The sequence below is a fragment of the Lissotriton helveticus genome, chromosome 8, assembly GCF_964261635.1.
Source record: "Lissotriton helveticus chromosome 8, aLisHel1.1, whole genome shotgun sequence".
NCBI lineage: Eukaryota > Metazoa > Chordata > Amphibia > Caudata > Salamandridae > Lissotriton > Lissotriton helveticus.
This window is the reverse complement of record NC_136069.1, coordinates 1,023,024,143-1,023,046,003: the sequence shown is the minus strand read 5'-3', so window position 1 is coordinate 1,023,046,003 and position 21,861 is coordinate 1,023,024,143. Positions and strand designations below refer to the sequence as shown.

General features: G+C 45.9%; 1 protein-coding gene across 3 annotated transcripts; it reads left to right on the top strand.

The window, feature by feature from the left end:
* The first annotated feature begins 1,412 nt into the window (after window positions 1-1,412).
* Window positions 1,413-21,278, top strand: TCEANC (transcription elongation factor A N-terminal and central domain containing). 3 transcript variants are annotated; one of them, XM_078657860.1, is made up of 3 exons: window positions 1,460-1,546; window positions 7,081-7,225; window positions 19,685-21,278. In XM_078657860.1, the coding sequence occupies exon 3, from the start codon at window positions 19,691-19,693 to the stop codon at window positions 20,765-20,767; it is 1,077 nt and encodes a 358-aa protein (XP_078513986.1). In that variant the 5' UTR covers window positions 1,460-1,546; window positions 7,081-7,225; window positions 19,685-19,690; the 3' UTR covers window positions 20,768-21,278. The 3 variants fall into 3 exon arrangements, with proteins under 3 accessions (XP_078513985.1, XP_078513986.1, XP_078513984.1); XM_078657859.1 differs by lacking the exon at window positions 7,081-7,225 and having other exon boundaries at window positions 1,413-1,546; XM_078657858.1 differs by lacking the exon at window positions 7,081-7,225 and having other exon boundaries at window positions 1,522-1,688.
* Window positions 21,279-21,861: the final 583 nt, after the last annotated feature.

The following is a 21,861-nucleotide window of genomic DNA, read 5'->3' as shown; positions in this document are numbered from 1 at the left end:
TAGATTTCGATCTGGGAGGGGCTTCGCACCTCGCCAGGTTTCGAAACCTAAAAATGTTACTTTCTTGCAAACTAAGGGATTGAAGAACAGCCTAACTAGGTGGTTACCGTTTCTCTGCAAGTTTGAATGTTTGTTTTTATGAATATCTCTTTCAGAATTTTTTTCTTTCTATCATGAACTTTGGGCATACACAAAGAATATGTGTTAGAGATTCTTATTTATATTTACACAATCGACAATCTTGGTTTTGAAACTGGTCTTTACATTTGAGGATAAGATCCTTCGTTTCCTTCATGCCGAAGCGAAATTGCATAAACTGATGTTTTATGGTCATTGAAAAGTGAGCTTATAAGTATTCCTGATTCTTTAAGTTTATATATGAATTGATAACTGTCCAATGTGACGTCTTCACAATAAAGTGTTCACATTGTGGTATAAGACAGATAGTTGATAATAAAGTGTTCACATCTGTGGTATAAGACAGATAGTTGATAATAAAGTGTTCACATCTGTGGTATAAGACAGATAGTTGATTCTAATCGAACTTGCGCAGGAGAGGCTCATTTCGGATATTGAACAAGGATTTGTGCACTTTTGTTTAGATTTTGTCTAAGGTTAATGCTTCCCGACCCTTCATTGTTTCTGTTCCGTAGGTCACCATTGGCATTAACTAGGCGCACATAACAGAAAGCAGATGGCCGTATGACGGACAGCGCAGTTTATTTTTTAATAATTTGAAACCGGTGAAATTGTGAAATGTTACCGATGGAGATATTTACATATTTTGTTAGACATTTCAACATATTGAATATTAATCTGATATTCAGATAATTTTAAAACGTATAACATTATGTTTCATGTAAAATAAACCACATCAAGCAACACACCTCCCCTTTCATATTTGAACGAGAAAAATCATATATGCATTAATAAGAAATACAACTAAACATATATTTTAAAATAGCTACATCCTGGTTCCCATGAAACCTTCTAAATTCTACCTTGCTATTCCTGTACCATGGCGTCCAAGCACAACTTAATTATAAGCTGTGTGTTATGATTAATAACGTAAGTGCTCTAGTTCGATACTACACATTGCTTAAACAGGTCTTTTTAGCCGTCTCTACTTTTCTTTTAGTACAGGCCCCCATTGGCATGAGGCCAGATTTACATGTGCACAGCGTGATTTGAAATGTCCACAAATGACAATCCAGAGAATAAAAATCGTTTCTCCAGTTTTGTGATTCCGCCGATAAAAGAACGTAGATCACTTCTTTACACAATTGTTGCAACGTCACCGCTGACTTCTTCGTTTACGATTGGCTAACTTGTTCGTTTACGATTGGCTATGTTTCCGGAAATCCGTATGGATTTCAATCAAGCACTGGGTTGTGGGAAATGTAGTCAATTTCCTTTGTTTTGCTGGTGACACCCTAAGATTTAAACTTCAAGCAAGACTCCTTCTCCCATCCGCATATGTCCGATGTCACTCTGCCCAGCTTCACTGGAATGAAGAAAGGACTCCCGTAGCGACTTGCGATACGAAGTAGGTCCACCGTCAGCCAGTCGGATAACAAGCAGCTTTCAAGAATAATATTTATGACATGATTTCTGTGTTATCGTTGTGCATTGCGGGTAATATTGTTTACATGCCTCGTGAGTGACAGTTAACACAGCGAGCCTAACAGGTAAACTGGTGCACTCACTTAGATTTTCTGTTCCTCTATTTTTTTGTATCTAGGACCCGGTAGTTCTTTGTTTAAAGTGCAAATAGCAATACTGGAAGTATCAGAATGTATTGGGGATACAACTAGTAGATGAACTTCTTACCCCTGATACAGGACAAGTTGATTTAGTTGAAATTGTACTTGCTGGACCTTCGCCTATATTTAGGTTTCGCCTGTCAAAAGCTGCGCAGTGCGCAGCTTTTCGGCGCAGGCGAAATCTTATGTTAACAGTATTTGGCTTGGTCACCGCCCCTCTGTTCCATTGGCTAGCTCCATAAATGGAGGCTAGCCATTGGAACAGAGATCTGGCTTTCTTGCACGCAAAGTTCCTCGATAGCGTGATTCAGATAGAGATCTGTCCGTCATAGCCGGAGCAGATTCGTGGGCGTTCCGAAGAATTTTAGGCTTTTGCCCACGTCATGCGGCTGTGGGCGTGTTTTGTTTTTTAAGCTGTTTTCGCCATTTTGGAAGTGTCGTTTTCAGGGGCGGGTTGCGCGATATCCCGCTGTCCGTTCCCGCTCTCCCTCCCGCTGTCCATGTGCCCGTTCCTGCCCCCCCTCCTGCTGTCCGTGTGCCCGTCCCCCCTCCCGCTGTCCGTGTGCCCGTTCCCGCCGTTTCTCCCTCCTCGGAGACAAACTCTCCGCTATCAGATACCGCCGTTTCTAGCTGCAAGCCTGTCTGTGTGCGGCGAAAGCCTGCCCCCCACAAGCCTCATTAGCTTTGGTGTGCTAGTGCCCCTGCCCTCGGGTTGGGGGTTGCTGGGCCAACCCTAATCAACACAGAGCCCTGCAGCGGATGTTGGGGAAAGTGTCGGAGGGGTGTCCAATTCTTCGGTGACCGCATCTGTAGCCGGACGCTCGGACGGAGCAGGGCTGAGAGAAGTGAAGGCGATGGCCGGGCTCCCCAAAAACGTAGTCTTGGGGTTCTGAGATTCCCAGTTGTGGGGGAGGCGTCATTCAGCATCGGATCCGGGCTTAAGGAGATTTGGACAACGGAGATGTCTCATCAAAGAGAGGTGAGAGGACCTGCCCTCTGGAAACGCAGCCCCCCCCCGTCCGGCAGACCCCCGCACTGACCCCTAAACCCTGCCTGGCCATTCTGAGCTCATTCTGTTCCTTCAGTCCCCCCAACTCTGTCCAGTCTCATTTCACTCTGCCTTCTCTTAATTCATTCTGTCCCTTCAGCCTCTAACCTGTCCAGTCTCAATTCACTCTCCCTTCCATCATTCTGCCCCACCTCATTTCTCAGCCTGGTTCATCTGGCTCCGATAGGGTCTCCCGTCCCCCACTCTGCCTTCATACCCCTCTCCCTGTCCAACCAGCCTGTCCCACCAAACCCTTCTCCTGGATTCAGACCGCCGCCTCATGCACGTTGACCTGCCTGTCTTCTTTGACCTGCCCTGCACCATCAGATCCACCATCTGCCCGATCAGACTTCCCCAATTCTTTAGTCAGACCCTCGTTGCCTCACCAGACCGATCGCCCTGACCTATTTGAACCCTGCCCCGCCGTTCGCCCAGCCTGTCCTCTCCAAGCCCATTCTCCATCATCAGAACCCCACTGCCCCCCGGACAGCACGCTGCCCCGTCAGACTCCCCTACCGTCTCCTCAGATTTCCCGCTATGGCTCTTTTGACCACAGCCTCCCTTCGCAGGTGACCCTCGCACCTCCTGCTCTTTACACGAATGAACCCCAAGGGACCTCGGTCAGCCTCCAGCGTCCCCGGGCTGCCCACCTTGACCTGAGTGTTTCCCAGCATACCCCATTAGCTCCTAAGCCCGTACTTCACCTGCCCCCTCGAGGCTGTGTATGCCTCGTCGGTCTCACTCTCCGTCTCTCCCCTCCAACCACGTCCTGCCCTCAGACAGCTTCCCACACCTCAGCCTGCACCCGCGAGCCTCGGATTCCTGCGCAGGCCTCAGTCGGCCCACTCTACCCTCGGCCTTCTGCCCAGACACGCTTTGCCTCAAGGGGCAAGGGTTGCACAGCACAACAACAGCGAGATTGCTTTCAGACAGAGGCAGGATTAATGCACATTCTCCCTTAATCGTCAATCCTACACAAAGGGCCTGTAAAATATTTATATCCTGAGGGTAGCTTTGCTCTCTGAACCTGCAATATCTATAGAACTGGGGGAGTAGTGCTATACCACAGCCTGTAAAGTCCGTGCAATCTGAGGGACAGCTCCACCATCTGTGGCTGTGTGATCCATATAACTGAGAGATAGTTCTGCTGTCTCAGTCTGTAGAGTGGACAAGTCTGCCTTCTTCGTCTGTAAAACAAGTGCAACAAAGTGTAAGCTCTGTTGTCGTTTCTGTAACCTGAAGGATGGCTGCGTAGTCGAGGTTGCTAAGGTGTTTGCAGCTAGGGCACTGTTTCCCCAACTTCTTAAAACCAAGACCCACATTTTAGCATGACAAACTGTCGATATCCTTCTAGCTTTTAGTGGACATGAGGAGGGTGATGTAACAAAAGCATGGTGTAGAAGCCACTGTCATTTTCAGAAAGCACATTTCCCATTGGAATGGTCACTACACTGCAGTTTTACTGATGAAACTATACTGAACACAAATGCTAATTTGTGGAAATCGGGGTTCACAGAATATCATGTGCCATCACCAAGAAAACGTGTCTTGATTTGTTTTGATTCAATTAAAATATTTGTTTCCACCACATTTCAGAATTACACAGAATGTGCTTCACTTTTGCTTTTGGAACTACTGAACATGTACAGTTCATTTACAGATAGTTACATTTTGTTGTGCACTATGAAAAATGACAGCCTTTCCTTTCACAGTCTCTGTACCTCAGCAAGATTGTCACGTAATTCACTTTACATTTCTTTCTCTGACTGCAAATTGAGAGGCGTTTGTAAACACTAGACCCATGTAAAAAAACATAAGCAACAATTTGTCAGAAGACGTAGCCTGGCATTTGACCTTTGTCAGTGAAGCGGATAAATACAGAATTTATAAGCACCTTTATTTATTCCTTGGACTTTCACAACCCACCAAAAATCGTCTCCGAACCCCACGGTTTCTGAATTACTGACTAGAGAAATGCTCTAAGTGAGCAGTTGGACTTGTGACATCTATAAGCTAAGAGCAAGGCCACTGGAATTATACAATACTCCACCATTTTCCGCACAATTATGTAATTCCCAATAACCTATCATCTGCTACATAATTTGTACATTTTAATCCCAAAAATGTTTCTAGATCAAACAGATGAAAAGTAACTTAATATACAGCAGCCCATATTGTCGGAAAGTGGAAGGCCCTTTGCAAAGCGTGACTGGTCCCCTTTTAGTTACTTATTGCTGTATTTGGGTGATATACTGGTGGTAATGAGGCAAAAGCTTTCCCCACACAATATTAACATGTGTACACATGACACCATCATGAAGTAATGCGGCATAAAATGTGCCGCATTACGCCACATAATTTGCCTGTCTTGTCGCATAATTTATGATTTAGTCAACCCTGCTGCATTATGTGGGTCTCCCATCTTATACTTCTAGCAGCTCTGCAATAGATAGCTCTCCGTTTGTAGCCATTATGATCTGTGTAACATAAAAGCTAGCTCTGCTATCTGAACATGTGAGTTAAGGGATCCTGAGGGATAACCTCTCTTCTCCGTGGTGGATCCTGAAGACGAAAACACCTTGGATTTTCTCCAGCTCGGGGTCCTCTAGTTTGAAGTCACACACCTCTTCTCTGTCGCGTGGTCCTTGTGTGAAGAGGGAGCGTTTTTTTTTTTACTCCAGGGTAGCTCTACTGTGGCCTTGGGGCTAAAAGAAGCCTACCTCTTCTCCATGGTGGGGGTCCTCGGACATGAGGGGGCCGACCGTCTCTTACAGACGCGCAGGCTCGTGGGGCTGTGAAGGGTACTTGCTTCCCTGCCCCCTGGCTGTGCTTGCTTCCCTGCCCCCTGGCTGTGCTTGCTTCCCTGCCCCCTGGCTGTGCTTGCTTCCCTGCCCCCTGGCTGTGCTTGCTTCCCTGCCCCCTGGTTCCCCCTCCCCTGACTGTGCTTGCTTCCCTGCCCCCTCGCTGTGCTTGCTGCCCTGCCCCCTCGCTGTGCTTGCTTCCCTGCCCCCTCGCTGTGCTTGCTTCCCTGCCCACTCGCTGTGCTTGCTTCCCTGCCCCCTCGCTGTGCTTGCTTCCCTGCCCCCTCGCTGTGCTTGCTCTACTGAGTGTGTGTGTGGCTCTGGGTGGGTGTGTGTGGCTCTGGGTGGGTGTGTGTGGCTCTGGGTGGGGGGGGTGTGGCTGTGGGTGGGGGTGTGTGGGTGTGTGTGGCTCTGGGTGGGGGTGTGTGGCTCTGGGTGGGAGTGTGTGGCTCTGGGTGGGGGTGTGTGGCTCTGGGTGGGTGGGTGTGGCTCTGGGTGGAGGTGTGTGGCGGTGGGGGGGGTGTGGCTCTGGGTGTTGGGTGGGGGGGTGTGGCTCTGGGTGTTGGGCGGGGGTGTGTGGCTCTGGGTGTGTGTGTGTGGCTCTGGGTGTGTGTGTGTGGCTCTGTGTGTGTGTGGCTCTGGGTGTGTGTGTGGCTCTGGGTGTGTGTGTGTGTGTGGGTGTCTCTGGGTGTGTGTGTGGGTGTGTGTGTGGCTCTGGGTGTGTGGCTCTGGGTGTGGCTCTGGGTGTGTGTGTGTGTGTATGTGGCTCTGGGTGTGGGTGTGTGGCTGGCTCTGGGTGTGTGTGGCTGGCTCTGGGTGTGTGTGGCTGGCTCTGGGTGTGTGTGTGTGTGGTAGTAATTGCTGTCTGATGAGCTCGTCCGTAGGGTACAATAGGTCTCACATTTGCGAGAGATTAAGCTATTGGCAATGTAAATGACAATGCCATTTATTTATCTGTTTTCAAAACCAACACATAAATACAAATTTTGTCATTTACAATGCCAATAGCTCTAACTTTTCCAAAGGCGAAACCGTTGCATTGTAAATGCTTGTTTTTTTCGTTGTGGGTTATATTTCTTATGAACAGTGAAAACACACTTGTTTCCTGTAAACCTGTAATAAAATGATGCATTTGCTCAATTGTATAGCTTATTTCATTTGAACTGTGACATCATAATTCCTTCTAAGAAAAGCGAGGCCTGGCTTTTCGTTCTTACGATCTATTTTTGTAAAAAGAACATTGATCAGCAGAAAGGGGATTTTTTTTTTTTTTTTTTTGCATGCTGTAGTTTGTTACTGGAAAGAAAGACTTCCCCTGCATAGCAACACTTATGCTGTACTACGACCTTACTGATTCTAATTTGTCTTTGCAACAAATGATTAACATAGTTTAATTTTTCCATCTTGTTTGTTTAGTTTTTCAATTTATGTAAGCGCCTGCTGGTGCGCACTCTTTTCCCTTTTGCAGAAGAAGTGTCCCTGCTCATTGGACATTTGCAGCTTCTTGGTAAAGGCAGGGGCGGCTGGTGACATTTGAAAGTGGTGAGACGTAAAATTATCGTTGGTGTGTACCACGGCGAGCGAGCGTAGCAAGCAAGCCCTAACAATCTAAGGTGGGTTCGGGGGATTCTCCCTCTGAGAAGTTTTTGAAAAAGAGCAGGCAAATAGTGCATTTCCAAGCAAATTTTAGAAAGCAAAGTTGTACTATGTGCCCTTCCTGCCAGTGTGAATGTCTATGCATTCTGGGCAAACATTGAAGTGAACACAAATCGAGTTCCCCTACTCCCATTTTCATTGTTAATTTACTGCTCTTTCAGACCATTTACACCACTCCTTATTACATGACATTTTTCCAATTAAAATGTGCCTCAATCTGCTTTGTTCCACCAGTGGAAATTTATCTATTTATTTTCACATGTACTAATGCTGAGCTATCACCCAGCCACTGCTGCCTTCGTTCTTCAGCCCCTGCCGCCTAAACTCACAACCACACTTTGTCTCATCCCCACTTCCTTCCCATCACACTAAGCCCACTGCATTCTTTATTTATTATATTTTGACAAATGTTTCTGTCATAAATAGCTCCCTAAATCATCTATGGACCAAGATCTTTAAACAAAATCTAGATAGTAGCATATGAGCATTTACTTCAGTCATATCACCTTAACAGCTTATATGTTGTAAAGCCATTGTTATAGCCTTATGTCAGGATTCCCAGTGGGGACCATTTTAATTTGAATCCTATAACACAATCTCAAAATAAATCCTGCCTCTTTAATACTGGAGTGCAAAACTTAACCTGTGAAACTGACTGTATATTTTTTTCAAAATATCAGAGCTAAATGGTACATTTCAGTTGCAGTTTTTAGCTGGTTTGAGCTGGAAACTGTTTTTTTGTTCTTGCCGTCCTCAAGTTGTACATCAGATTTTGAATTAAGGAGCATTTGTGGAAAATCAATATTTACATAGAAAAACGGTGTCTGCAAAATCAGGTGACTGTCAGTTTCAGTTTATAACTTTATTCGAATGTTTAAAAAACATCATAAAAGTGTACAGTTAAAAAACATTACATATGCATGATTCATAAAAAAATATACAGGGATAACCTTGTCGCAAGGTGTGCGGGTTGCTGCACATAAATTTACACGAAAACCATACTAAGTCTAGCTCTAATAGATTTCAAAATAAAAGTGGCAGTAAAAAAACATATATCAGGGCTTGAGAGTGAGAAGAGAAGCCTCATAGCGTTACCTGTAGTATACATGGAATATTTAAGAAACATAGGCTTGAGGTAGCAAATGCGCTGCGCTTTATACAAAGGACATGTTAGTAAAAAGTGCGATGTGCTTTGTTTGGTAAAACCGTCACATGGACAAGGAGTTACTGGATGAGATTTCGTTGTTGGGAAGGCAACCAGATTATGAACTATACCTAGTCTCAATCTTGAGAGGACAAACTGGTGAGACTGTCTGTGAATAACCTTGAGGTACATAGGAATACCACAACTATCATCTTTCAATGAGAAGTGAAAAATATGTGTGGAATATTCTCTGGTAGCATACCTTCGCACATCCGATTTCGCCCTAAGATAGACATTTTTTAGTTCCTGTTTACTAACTAAGTTCAGACAGGTGGGGTCATTACATAAGTCCATGTCAAACAAGTCCTTGACAGTCGCAACTACATATTTTAACCATGGAATACTTAAAACTTTATCCAAGAGTAAGCAGTCCTTGATGATGTCTTTGGTAAAGGCAGTTTCCGTCTTGGTAAAAATGGATTTCCATACCAGCAATGGCCTTAGTCCGGTAAGATCTGACAGGTAATCCAAATCTAGTTCCAAATGAGTTAAAACAGTAGATGCCGAGGAGGGAAGACAAAGCAACCGTTTGATGAACTTATTTTCTTCAGTTTGCAGGGCCCTGGCATTGCAGTGTCCCCACACCCCCGAACCATACAATGCTATCGAGGTACATCTGTGGTTATATATAGTCAGCATATCAGCAATACGGCGGCTTCCTACTTTGGAGGCAAAGCGGAAGACGCCTACGGAGGCTTTCCCCATTCTTGCTTTGACATTAAACTCCTCTGGGGCCCACCATCCTCTGTCATTAAAAGTAACACCCAAATAACAAAAATTGGTAACAATTTCAATATGGTTTTCCTTAAAACAGAAGGGTTTAAAAAGTTTCAGCTTTTTCCCACACACCATGACAAACGTTTTGGAATTATTGATTTTAAGTTTCCTTCTCTGTATAAAATCATAGAACCCGTCCATCAGTTTTTGAAGGCCTATAGGTGTCCTGGACAATAAAACCGTATCGTCGGCATAGAGTAGTACCGGAATAGAGGTGCCTCCTGCTTGTGGGGCATCGGCATGGATTTGCTTTAATTCTTGCTCAACCGAGTTAATGAAGAGTGAAAAAAGCAACGGGGCCAATACACATCCCTGCCGGATGCCAGATCTTACACTAATCTTTCGGGTGCACTCCCCCTCTGGACCATAGCGGATTTGGGCAGATAAATTTGAGTAAAGTGTTGCTAAAAAATGAATAATATCAGGAGGGGCTCCCATACCCAATAAAGTTGTCCATAACAGGGCATGATCGACCAGATCGAAGGCGCTTGAAAGATCTGCGAAACACAAAAATAGTGATCCCGGCTTGGCCTTGGTATACTTCCCAATTAAAAGGTTCAAGTTGATACATTGTTCAATCGTACCAAGGCCCTTTCTGAAGCCATATTGGGATGGGGCAAGAATATGGTTGTCTAAGGCCCAATCTTCCAAACGTACTAACAGGACCCTACTCAAGATTTTTAGTGAGGAATCCAGAAGGGAGATAGGGCGGTAGTTTTTGGCCTCTCCTCTATCCCCCTTCTTATAAATTGGGATAATAATGGATTCACCCCAAGTAGAGGGAGTCCTGTTATCCATAGCAGCATTAAAAGCTATGGTCAATAATGGGCTCCAGAGAGCTGGATCAAATTTGTATATGTCGATTGGTACCCCATCTGGGCCTGGAGCCTTTCCCCCTTTGCTATTCATTATTGCCATATCCACCTCATGGATCGTAATTCTCGGAGTTTGAACTGGGATAATACAGATAGAATTAAAAATGTCATTGGGCTCTCCAGTGGGATCAAAGATCCCTGAGAAGTGGGACACCCAACCATCTTCGCTAACTTGGGCAGTGAGGACAGGGAATTCCTCTTTTTGCAGGAAGGGACTGTTGATGGTACTCCAAAATAGTTTGCTGTCCTGGAGAGCTGCCGCTTTGCTCAGGTCTTCCCAGGCTATTTCTCTTAGTTCTTGTTTCCTGATTTTGAGCTCATTTTTATAATTAGCCCTCAGAGATGTAACCGCTTCCCTGTCTCTCGGGGTTGTGGGGAGGGCAAGTTTAAGGGCTTTTAGTGCCCTTGTACATGCTTGGTTGAACCAACCCTGTGTATCCCGTCTAGTTTTAGCCTTCCTTGTTGTGAGGGTTTGCTTAATTATGGCACCCAACTTCTCAAAGTTATTTACAGATTGGTCTGGGGAGGCTTCCGTATCAAGGCAGCTAAGTAGCATATTTAGACCAGCTTTCACCACCCTACAATGTAGATTCTCTGCCTTTTCCCCACACCACTTGATGCGGGTCCCATTTGGTCTGCATGGGATAATGTCGTCAACAACCCTACCGGAAAATACATCCCTATGATGCTCACAGTATAGGATCAAAGTAAGAGCATTATGGTCACTCAGACCGAGGTCTAAGATCTGTGGGACCGAACAATGGGGAGCTACCCGGTTGGAGATGATCAAAAAATCAATAATAGAGGTTGTGTTTCTCCCCGTGAAGGTTGGCGGCAGGTTACCCTCATTGTCAGGGGCATGTTGGTGGATGATTACATCAAGTTTCAACATCAGGTTGTTAAGGGAGGTGCCATATGGAGAGTGTAAAAAGTGTAGTAAATTCTCCCCATTTTCACCATCGTAACCACATGTAGTTGAATATGAGAGGGGGCAACTTCTGATGTTGAAATCTCCCCCCCAAACAATGTCATACGATACAGCCGAATTACAGAAAATGGAGTCCAGAACAGATTCGAGTTCGTCTACTACAGTGGTACTAGAAGGGTCAAAGGTGTTATTGTAATGATTAATCAACAATAGATTTCTGTCCCTGCCTACTAATAATTCCAGAATTTGCGAATGGGATCCCACTATGTGACTTTTCCTTACATGTATGGGGAGGTGTACAGACAATAAAATCAGTAAACCCCCTTTGGCCCTCCCCATTACAGATTCTACCGCATTACAGTTGTATGAAACAAAACCATCGTAAACAATATCTTCCACTGACCACGTTTCTTGCAGACATAAGATGTCAAAATCCACAATATGTTCCCTCCAACCCAAGGCTGAGACTTTTTGCCGCCACCCAGCAATGTTCCAGCTCGCCAATAAAAATCCCTTTAGCCTTTAGTCCTGTACTGTATCAAAGTGGATAGTTGGGATAAAAGGTGTAGTATGGGTCGTATCTGGTGGGATCAGGTCCGGTTCAGTGGGGGTAACTGGGGTAGGAGTGGTGGGAATGGGTACCGAGCATTGTAAAGTAGGGATTGTAACAGGTGGAATCTGGGCCAGTTTGGTGGGGATAGCTGGGATAAGGGTAGGTAAATGAACCGTATGTAAAACATCAATATTAACTAGGACATGGGTCTGCTCCAAGGAGGGGGAGACAGAGGAGGAAGAGACAGGGTGTAGTCAGTCGACTCCCTCTAGGCCATCCAAACAACCAAAACGGTTATGATCCGTGAAGGGGTGGAATTGTCTGCTTCTGCCGCCACAGCTCGCCGGACCCGCTTCGCGGGTCCCGCTTCGCGGCTAGGAGCGGTTTCCTGGCACTTGGAAGGGGCTTGCTAGTGCAACTTAAAACCGGCAGGGCTGCGAGTGTGTAGCGGTGGACTCCAAGCTCCAGGAGTCCCCGCGCGCCCATGTCCACCTGGGCTGCTCTCCCTGCCGGCCCCGCCCCCACCCGAAAGGATTTAGCAGCGTCCCGCCTTGACAGCGGCGGATTCCTTGCCTGTAATCACCCGTAATCACCGGAGCAGCGTTTGGAGAGCTGAGGAGCTGAGGAGGGAGCCGAGGGAGCCTGCTGTCGTTTGCCTGCTTCTTGTCTGCTTCTGCCGCCACAGCTCGCCGGACCCGCTTCGCGGGTCCCGCTTCGCGGCTAGGAGCGGTTTCCTGGCACTTTGAAGGGGCTTGCTAGTGGAACTTAAAACCGGCAGGGCTGCGAGTGTGTAGCGGTGGACTCCAAGCTCCAGGAGTCCCCGCGCGCCCGTGTCCACCTGGGCTGCTCTCCCTGCCGGCCCCGCCCCCACCCGAAAGGATTTAGCAGCGTCCCGCCTTGACAGCGGCGGATTCCTTGCCTGTAATCACCTGTAATCACCGGAGCAGCGTTTGGAGAGCTGAGGAGCTGAGGAGGGAGCCGAGGGAGCCTGCTGTCGTTTGCCTGCTTCTTGTCTGCTTCTGCCGCCACAGCTCGCCGGTCCCGCTTCGCGGGTCCCGCTTCGCGGCTAGGAGCGGTTTCCTGGCACTTGGAAGGGGCTTGCTAGTGGAACTTAAAACCGGCAGGGCTGCGAGTGTGTAGCGGTGGACTCCAAGCTCCAGGAGTCCCCGCGCGCCCGTGTCCACCTGGGCTGCTCTCCCTGCCGGCCCCGCCCCCACCCGAAAGGATTTAGCAGCGTCCCGCCTTGACAGCGGCGGATTCCTTGCCTGTAATCACCTGTAATCACCGGAGCAGCGTTTGGAGAGCTGAGGAGCTGAGGAGGGAGCCGAGGGAGCCTGCTGTCGTTTGCCTGCTTCTTGTCTGCTTCTGCCGCCACAGCTCGCCGGACCCGCTTCGCGGGTCCCGCTTCGCGGCTAGGAGCGGTTTCCTGGCACTTGGAAGGGGCTTGCTAGTGGAACTTAAAACCGGCAGGGCTGCGAGTGTGTAGCGGTGGACTCCAAGCTCCAGGAGTCCCCGCGCGCCCGTGTCCACCTGGGCTGCTCTCCCTGCCGGCTCCGCCCCTAGAGACCAATTAGCCAGCAACAAAAGGGAAGCATCATCCCCGCTGCGCGGGAGCGCGCGGGAGGGCGCCGGGAGAAGCCCGGGACAAGGGCGGGACCGTTTGTGGCCGTTCGTGACCCGGAGTGACCAGACCGGGCTACCCCTCTAACCTGTGCGAGTCTCCTTCTTTAAGGACTATGGCTGGCAGAGACAATAGGATCAAATCCTCCTTAACTGGTAGCCTGTCAACCGCTGGAGGTATGGAGAAATTCCTCATAAGGGCTAATAATATTATAGATAAGGAGATAGTCATACTGGCGGCAGAAGCAGACAAGAAGCAGGCAAACGACAGCAGGCTCCCTCGGCTCCCTCCTCAGCTCCTCAGCTCTCCAAACGCTGCTCCGGTGATTACAGGTGATTACAGGCAGGTGACTGTCATAAATGCATTGTGAACACCTCTCTCTCTCTTTGCCCCATTCTACCCCCACTCTCTCTCTCTCTCACACACGCTGGCACGCACGCACATACACACACGTCTGACTGTCGTAGCTCCAACAGTGCACATCACTGATCTAATGCAGCCCTCAGTAAGATTATAAAACAGGGTTTCTAGCATGGCTCTAGAAATGTTCCCCAAGTCCGAACTCTAGGATTCTGCTGCGTGTGTAAAGCTAGGAGTGGAACCAAGACCCCTCTAATGCTGCCCTGAGCTGCAACACAACAGTCCTGCTACCTAGCACTTCATCGCGCTATGCATAACATAAAATCATTTCCTCCTAAAAGATACTCCAAGGCGGAATATGAACCATAACATTCCTGTTTGGATTATGGGTAAACACAGTACATGAAGTGATTTTGTAAAACCATTTCCCTCTGCAGCACTTGAATATTACAACGCGAGCCCTGGACAATAAACATGTAATGAAATGTGAATATAATTACTGATAGCCACGTACACAGTGTTTAGAAATAAAAGCCATTTTATCATATCTAAAGAAAAGATGCGCTCAGAAAATGAGTCATCGTTCAAAGACGCGCTAACTAGGAAAATTGTGGCGCATCTCAAGTAATGTCGTCTCAAATGTAAGCATGATCTAGTGTAATGCAGGCACACTCGCTTGGCACCATACTGCTTATTTTTGCATTGCTTGTATATTCTGTTAACACTGAAAATTAAATCTCCAGTATAAACATGGCGAGTCTCGAGGGGGAAATAAAATTCAGAAATCCTGTACTGATGGGGACCCAGGCCCATGGAGAGCCCTTGCTAATATATTTTAAACAATGTCTAAAAGCAAAAAAAATGTTTTATCTAAAAACCCATATATTTTATTTATATATATTATAATTCCAGTAAAATCAAAAGCTCACGTCTGACCCCGTACCTAATAAGTGCACCTACTCCTCATCGTAAAATGAAGTGTTCTGCACAATTTGGAAATCTAATTTACTACAGAATTACGAATGTCAGTATATTTACAACGGAGAAAGTTATTTATTTATTTATTTAAAAGCACTAGCCATAAATGTTTTACGAGAAATGCCCATTACTGATTGGTTTAACAAAACATTACATGGCGTCACCAAATTGCATATTAGGGCAAAAACGGGTGGACTTACTGTACCATTTGAAAACGTGTCCAACTAATCAAGTTGCATCTTTATTTGAAATGCCTCTATCATTGGTCGTGGTGGGTAGTGTCCCCCGTCACCTCACCAGCCCCCACTCGTCCCCACAACAATGTACAAAGAAGTTGCTGTCACGGCTAATGGCCTGTTAACTGTAGCCAAGGAGGCTCGTTGTCATGCTTTGAATCCAGTCTGCATTGGATGATACTGCTTAGCACAGAGGGTGTGCCAGGCTGCCGTGAACCTGCCATTTTCCCTTTTTTTTTTTTTAGGCATGCTAATTAGGCGTGGGAGGCCTGATAGATATCTGCAGGGCTTCGAGTCATGCGTGATTCAACCCTTTGTACATGGCATAAACAACAAGCACAGAGGGGGCTCTATTAATTACGAATTACACTCTTGGCAGTTCGGCGCTGAAAGGAATCCTGAGGATTTTTAAAAGGCAATATTTTGAACAGTTAAGTTTGAAAAGTTTTCTAAGGAGTTGAAAAGGGTCATTCAGTTACCCACAGACTTGTGTTTAATGTGAAAGGTTTTAAGTCAAATGTGAATGTCTATAGGGCTTCATTTTCTTTTCATTACATGGCTAGTTTTGCCACGCCAATTTGAAATGCCATCATTGGTCGTGGTGGGTAGTGTCCCCCGTCCCCTGTGACCTCCCCAGCCCCCACTCGTCCCCACAACACAGTCCGGCACAATTTACCGTTCACTCTCTAGCTCGCTGTCCTAATAATGGCCAATGCAATGAAATAACAAACAGTCGCGGGTCGCAGGGGGGGTGTCACGGGGGGGATAGAAGGGGATCGCGCGGGGGTGGGTGCGAGGGAATTAATTATGAAAAGGAAAACTAACCTTACAGCCAGTCCGCGCCACCTCTGCTCCCCAGGCTTAGCGCCTTCACCAACAACCCTCTGGAGTGGACTGGCAGTATCTCTCAGCCAATCCTGGCGCTGCTAGCAGCGCCAGGATAGGCTTGGGGCACAGGTTTCTCTTCGCCCGCAGCACGCCCATTAGGAGACCGAGGGGCTCCTAATGGGCATGCGCAATTAAGTGAAAACACAAGTGCGCATGAGTGGGCACGGGTAAAAAATATTTGCCCTCCGTCCCCACTCATGCGCACTTGTGTTGCTGCCTGCTGGCCTTGGTGACAATCATGTCACCATGACGCCAGACCGCCCACCCCTTCAGACTCTGAAGGGGTGGGCGGTCCGACGTCATGCTGACTGACATGATTGTCAGTTCTCCCTCGGCGTCTTTGAACTTGAGTAACCTGCTCAGTTTACTCAAGTTCAAAGACGCTGAGGGAGCTGCGGGCGGGGGGCTACGCCCCAACGCTCCAATGGACGCACTGCGCCTGGGTAAAGGTATTACTCCGGTTACTTACCGGTAATCTTCATTACTCCGAGTCCTGGTCTTCCTCGCCACAGTATAGTTTATTAGTAATTCCTGTGGAGAGGAAGACGGACGATGAGGTAATGAACGACGGGAGCCCAATACCGCGCAGCTTGGACAGCTCACTACTAGTTCAGCACTACTCTGCTGCTCTCTTTCCTCTTGCCCACGTGCTCTCTGCTGATGTGGACAGGAAGGACCGACAGTTCTACTCTCTCTGCCAGTCATGCCCTTCGGATTACTGCTTCCCCTTCGGCTCAGCCCCACTCGGGCAACAGAGGTGCAAGGTGTCCAGAACCGGGAAACATCCTTTACAACGCAACTTTTACCACGCAGTGCCTTTACGACGCAACTTTTACAACGCAAACCATTACAACGCATTGCGCTGGGGGGGCGCTCTAGGATAGGGAATAAGTTTAATTTACTGTCCAATACCTTCCCTAGTGTCCACGGGGACTGGAGTTGGAATAGTAAATTAAACTATTCACTATCTAGCACCCCAAAGCGCTATGCGTTGTAAAGGCATGCGATGTAAAAGTATGCGTTGTAACGTCATACATCCCCAGAACCAGGACTGTAAAAGAGCTATGTGCTCCAATGAAGTACTCTCCCAGCCCCTCCCACAACTCCACCTCCCATGGCACTGGCTCTCCCTGGGTCAAATGAAAACGAAGTTAGTGCACCACACATGTTGTAATTGAACACCCTCGCAGCACCGCTCGGCCAAGCTCCAATGGATCAATTTGTTGGATCTTGTCTTGCTCTATAAAAGCAGAATGAGAAATTATCTTAGAATAAGTAGGCCAGATGCACTCTAGGTATTTAGCAATCGAAAAAAACATTAAAAGGGGTGGTATCTGACGTACATATTCTCAAAGCAGCCCTAAACTGGTGCACTCCTAAGATGTGACATAGGGGTGCAATCCATCGCTTACACTGCTTGAAATATTTTGGACAAAAAACAGTTGGTGGTCATCGGTTTCAACGCTTCCTCTACAAGCTGGCAAAGTTTGCTACCCCCAGGGGCCCTTCCATTTAGCAGTAAAGGTAGCTATTGGGTGGGCGCCAAACCTAATCATTATAGAAAGGACTTTTGTAAAAGGGTGATCAATCTGGTCCATGTATGTCTCAAAGAAAGGTAAAAGCTTTACCTATAGAAGTCTAGTAGTTAGAAAACCCTGGCCTGTCCTTTCAAGTCTTCGTTCCCTGACCCCTCACCTATCTCTGATCTCCTCCTAGACTGCCATCTGTAGTGACATTTTTCCTGTTTCACCCTGAATCCCTGTAGTCAGACCGTGGTTTTGTGTTTGGCTCGAGAGAGGTTGATGGGATAGACTGGCGTCCTGACTAGTGATAGTTGGTTTGGGAAAGGGTCAACGAATTCAGGTTCGACAGGTTCACATAAACTGCCCCTCTTTTCTGCAACCAAGCAGATCAGTTCTGGTGATGCTCAGAGCTCATTCTGGGCGTGTTTGCTCACCTCATTATGCAACTATGTGCTGTTTTCTCCTTTGCTTTTTTGGTGCCATGTTTGCCTACCAAACATCCACTCGACCGTATCCCACTTTTCTTCAGTGACTACCTTTAGCTCTCACCCACTCTACCCGTTCCACAGCTATCTGCTCCTCCACACTTCGTTATACTGCCAGCTCTGCACCCTACTCGGCATGTGAGTCCGGTCTGAGACCAAGATGCACTTTTTCATGTCCTGCTCCACATATCTTCCTCCTGCAAACACATTTTCAAGTTCCTACACTGTACCGCCTCTACTCCTTCCTCCCATTCCCAGTACTTGTCTGTCTGTGTTCCTTCCTGGCTGTGACACTGGGGAGTGGTGTTGAAACCTGTAGTCTGTAGAGAACGAGTAAGTACTTTGGCTGCTGTATGAGGCCATCTAGGATTTCGAGCTGTGCATGGATTTTTGTATTGTCATGTCATAAACATGGTGATCAAGGGGATGGCAAGTGAAATGTTGGGAGAACATCATTGTCCAGAGCGTTGGCCAGTAGTTCAGGGCTTTCTTCGACCTTCATGATCTTTGTTTGGAGGTCCTGCCTTGCACTCACTCATCCAGTTATCCATTTACCTTCCTTTGCACTTACAAATTCCTTCATCGTTCATCCACCAGCCACTTTTCTTCTCTCCACTTACTGAGTTTATTTGCACTTCTTCACATACATATTCATACTAACACACTCTTAAGTCACTGAAAAGCACTTACATTTGAAAAATGTAAACCTGCTGCCCTTGTCAGTGACTGTTTCTCTTTGTGGGAACCTTGTATTGGTCGATGCCATGTTTTAGGATGCACTAAGACACTTGTCAAATATACTGCACAGTTCCAGGATCCTAAAACGACATCCATTATTCGAGTCTGTGAATATACCAAATGTCAGTTTACAGTTCGTAGTCTGTGAAAACAGGTGACAAATTATTCTTCACAGGGGGACTTGACCGTTTTAACCCATGCCCTCAGCAGACTTTGACCATGTCTCTTGGAAAAAAATAATTTTGTGGTGGCTATAACCTAGACCAGTTGAAAAGACGAACTGGAAACCTTTGATTTTCTGATACTTACACCATTTTCCACGATATAAATGAACATCTTAGTACGCACCCCTTTTTCATTCCTTGGGTTCTGTCATTCTTTTTCAACGAAGACGTGCACCACTCCACTTCCCCCCCCTGTTGCCATGCCACATTCCCCAAGGAAGCTCGCCTCTTAATTTTGATACCAAGAGAGATGGGTGTGTTTATGCTCACACTACCTCTTTCTCTAGACCTTTGTATCACTCTCACGTGTACCTCTGTGGTGAGGTTTACTATCAGCAGATTAGTAGCTACTTGCACCAAGCACTTGGTTTAGCTTTATGTTTCTTCTCTGACAAAGGGCTATCCAGCTCAATTAACATTCCATGAGGAGGTATTAATCAATTGTCAATGATTGTATTCATGTTGTTTGTTGGGTTCTGATGTATTTATTGTAGGCAGTATGGGCCTTTTTCCTGACTGGTTTAGGTACATATTCTGATCCGGGAATATTGAATTCCTGGGGCCATATTATACAAAGTGCCTTGAGACATTAAGCATGTTTGTACTCGCTTTTTGCACCCATAGGACATCTTTGCTATTACAGAAGGGGTCTTTGATACTTGTGTGACACCTTCTGTAATAAGGATTGCACAGGTGCAAAAGGTACACCGGTGGGATAACAAAGGGGTGCTCTGACTTTTGCATGGGGCCTGAATCGCATAGTCAGTGCACCACCCGAGGATGCCCCTTGGAAGGGTGTAAGATGGATCCAAGGGACGGCCTGTGCACCCCGCGCACAAATGCAGTCGCACACCACAGCACTCCGACTTTATATTATCCTATAGCCACTTTTAATTTGTGCTTATTCTTCCTTACTTCTACCATAAGGTAAGCGTAAACTTCTAATTCCAGTCTGATGCATGTGGACTGATGACCCTGCAGTCAAATGTATAGTTCTCATTGAAAGATTATTTTTTTCTTTTACAGCCCAGCATGAATGTGAAAAACGAGATCATAACCAGAGTCCATCTTATTCAGAAACTGCTCACTGAAAAGGATTATGAAGATATAAAATGCCATTTAGCTGAGCTGGAAATCGCTGATGTGACTGTTGAACTTTTGCAAGAGACTGACATGGTTACAGCTGTGTACAGAGTCCTAAAGACCTGCCCATCACGTAATTTGAAAAAAAAAGCAAAGTTCTTGTTATCTAAGTGGAAAGTGCTTTACAGAAGCATCTACCATGGATCCACGCACTTGCAAAATGCCATTTCTCAAGGAAAGAAAAAGGGTGATGAAGAAAACGGTAAACTGCTTGCAGAAGAGCAAACAGAGGCCTCTTTGGAGCACAGTTCTATTAAAGTCATGCACTCATCATATCCATTGCCATTAGAAAGCGTACAAAAGGAAGCATACAGTGCACTGAAGATCGATCTCAGTCTTGGTCAAGAGGACAATCCTAGTTGTCATTTGGAACTGGTGAAAAATGTTGTAACACACCAGGAAAAGGAACACAATATGGCCGCTCTGAGGACCAAATGCACAGAGTTGCTTTACCGAGCTTTGGCTGATTCCATTACATCACAAGCGAATGAAGAAGAGGTGATTTGGAACTTAGCAAAGAAAATCGAAGAGGACGTCTTCTCTGCACACGCCAACAATGACAAAAAGTACAAAATCTGCATCAGGAGCAAAGTCTCAAACCTGAAGAACCCCAAAAACCCCCACTTGAGGCAACACTTGTTCTCAGGAGCTCTTAGCCCAAAAGAATTTGTTAAAATGACTGCCCTGGAAATGGCTAGTGATGAGTTAAGGAGACTCAGGGCTTCATATACAGAATTGTCAGTAATGGAACACCAGCTTCCCCATGGTGTGGAGGGAACCACCACAAATAAAATTAAATGTCAGCAATGTGAGAACTTCAATTGCACAGTAACAGTGATCCCTAGAGGAACACTCTTTCTCCCTGGTTGGGTGCAGAATGGAAAACCAGATGATGACCTAATGACGTTCGTGACTTGTAATGTTTGCGGAGAGAAATGGTACAATAACGGGTGGGTTTGTTTGTAAACTGTTTCAGAAAGTTCACCACAACTTCATTTATTAGTGAATACATATTTGGCCCTCCTAGAAATTAAAAAAAAATGTTTTTACCATTGTTTGTAAACATGCAAAGAAGACTGCTCTTACTTTTCACCATTTTAATACATCCTAATGTGATTGGCTAGGAATCAGTTGTCTGCTAGAATAATATCTATACCTAGAATAATATCTATACGACGGTCTGTATGTGCAATGTCTCCACAATATTTTTTAATTCTTTACTTCTGTTTAGCCAAAGGGACATATGTAGATTTTTTTCAAGTGTATGACGATACCTTAACAGCAAAAAAGATAACAAAAAAGTTGCCCCTCATTCTATGACCTATAGACTCAGATTTGTACAACTACAAAAATGTACAGTTTAAAATTTGTCAGTAGGAGATAAATGTATGAAATTGCTAATCCCACTTTCGTAACGTTGGGCCCTAAAGTTGCCTTATGAATAGGTGGAATCACAAGTAAAGGACTGAAAAGAATATTTTATATATGCTATCATAACGTAATGTAGATGTGATTTATATTTGTGGTTTGGTATATGCACAGTATATTACATAATATGTTTATAAGTTATGAAGCCCTATATAGAGAGCACAGCCCCATTAGGGAGAAAGGTGATAAACACTGCTATTGAGAATGGTAGCCTTGAATCATGTGTCTGCTGGAAAGAGAGCATGGGAAGGTAGTAGATAGTATTATTTGCTTATTCAGTAGTTTCCTTCCGTTTCTTGTGTTTGTCCCTCATTTGGAGCATAACTAATACATCGACCTTTTGATTGGCTGATGTATATGCTTCCACCTTTGACATTCAGGGAACACATATTTTCTTTTCTAAAGAAGGTGATAAACTGGCATTCCTGAACACATTTGAGGTACAGAAAGTGTATTGATGGTGCTCTACAATTCTAAAATATTTGGATCAAATGCAATGAATCATTCACAACCCTGTGCAGGCCTTTTTGATTTAGTGCACACTTGCAAGCGAGTACAGTGCGAGGTAACTGATAGGACAGCTGTTTGTACAGAAACACAGTGGACCAGATATTTAATGAAATACAAACTGT